Source organism: Meleagris gallopavo, chromosome 1 (genome assembly GCF_000146605.3).
Source record: "Meleagris gallopavo isolate NT-WF06-2002-E0010 breed Aviagen turkey brand Nicholas breeding stock chromosome 1, Turkey_5.1, whole genome shotgun sequence".
In the NCBI taxonomy this organism is placed as follows: domain Eukaryota; kingdom Metazoa; phylum Chordata; class Aves; order Galliformes; family Phasianidae; genus Meleagris; species Meleagris gallopavo.
Genome location: NC_015011.2, coordinates 68,151,973 through 68,153,574, shown reverse-complemented (window position 1 = coordinate 68,153,574; position 1,602 = coordinate 68,151,973). Strand labels below are relative to the sequence as shown.

The 1,602-nt window shown below is 43.8% G+C and overlaps 1 protein-coding gene across 1 annotated transcript in view; it reads left to right on the top strand.

Moving 5' to 3' along the window:
- PKDREJ (polycystin family receptor for egg jelly) overlaps positions 1 to 1,602 on the top strand; it is a 7,729-nt gene that overhangs the window by 3,578 nt on the left and 2,549 nt on the right. The window contains 2 exon segments of the mRNA XM_031553840.1: positions 3 to 1,379; positions 1,381 to 1,596. Coding sequence (XP_031409700.1) covers positions 3 to 1,379; positions 1,381 to 1,596 — 1,593 coding nt within the window.

Here is a 1,602-nt window from a genome sequence, read left to right as displayed (position 1 = left end):
AGCTCATCGGCCAGAACGGCACAAGTGATATCCACTGCTTACGGCACCCACAGTTCCCTGCTTTCCGTCAAGGAAGCACTGACTGTTTTCTCTTGACTACAAAGGAAGACCTGGGAGACATCCTCGCCTTCAGGGTCTGGCACAATAACAGAGGCCCATCGCCAGGCTGGTTCTTAAGCAGAGCCAAAGTTGAACACGTGTCTGCTCGGAAGACCTGGTTCTTTATGTGCAGGAAATGGCTTGCCCTTGACAAGGGAGATGGCTTACTAGAAAGGACATTTTCCGTCACCAACCCAAAAGCACCTCTATCCAGAAAGGACTATTTTTTGATTGATCTGGCCAGTGGTCTGAAAGAGGGCCATCTATGGCTCTCCGTTTTTGCTCAGGTTCTGCCTGGCACTTATAGCAGGCTCCAAAGGTTATCTTCCTGTCTAACAATATTATTATTAAACCTGTTTGTTAACATTATGTTCTTTAATGCTAACAAGAATGAAGAATCTCCAAGACACTTGAGGTACTTGAGATCAATTGCCATAGGCATTGAATGTGCTTTGACTAGAATACCCGTGGAAATGATTATAAAGGCCTTATTTAAGTATTCCCAGAAGAACCCACAGAGAAATCTACCCCTCCTTCCTGGAAATCTTAAAACCTGGAGAGAACGTTTGCAAAAATGGAAACTTTCAGAAAGGTCCTCACAGTCTGGTAGCATTAGTTCCCCGGAGAACGTTCCTGCTCACAGCAATTCTCAGAGCCCGACACATCACAGAAAGACGAGAAGCCTGGGAGCTCCCCAGAACAGCAGGAAGTTCCCAATTGCAGAAGGAGGTGCAAGTACCACCAGAGACAAGGAGCAAACAGAAAAGAATTCCCCTCCAAAGGTTAAAGCCTGGCAGAGAAGACTACTGTCAAATTCCAATTTTAGCAATAACTACGCAAAAGAAGCAGGGAACTTCCAGGAAGAAAGCAAGCTACCCAGCGTTACTTCTGCTCCTTTGTGCAAGAGACCACCCGTGGTTTTTTGTTGGTGGTGTATCTATATCTCGTGGGTGTTAGTGATAATTGTAAGTGGGGTATCATCATTTTTCATTGTACTGTATGGTTTGTCTTACGGCTACCAGACTTCGCTGGAGTGGCTTTTAGCATCGGCAACCTCCTTTGTTCAAAATGTATTCTTTGTTTCAATCATAAAAATCAGTTGTTACTCAGCTTTGAACACCGTTCGTCCAAAATACTGTGAAAACGTTCCATGGTTTACCCAGGATCTCTCTTCTGAGATTAAAACAGATAAGGAAGCACTGAATGAAGAAGAGATGCAAGAGAAGCACTTTAAACTTGCCCAGATCAGAGACACCGAGCAGTATAAGCCTTTAGAAGATGGGAAAAATTGCAAAGATGCTGGAAGCGGCAAAAATGAAAGTCAAGACATTCAGTTTCATAAAAGATGTGATCGGTCACCTTGTTGTTTTAGCAGTTGTCTTACATTTTGCTTATTCTACTGAGAACACTAACTGTTTCCACTACAACCAGTTTATTCGGAACCAGTTCTCTCCCAGACTCCCTGCTGTGGTTAAGCTAGCAGATATTTACATGTGGGTGAAC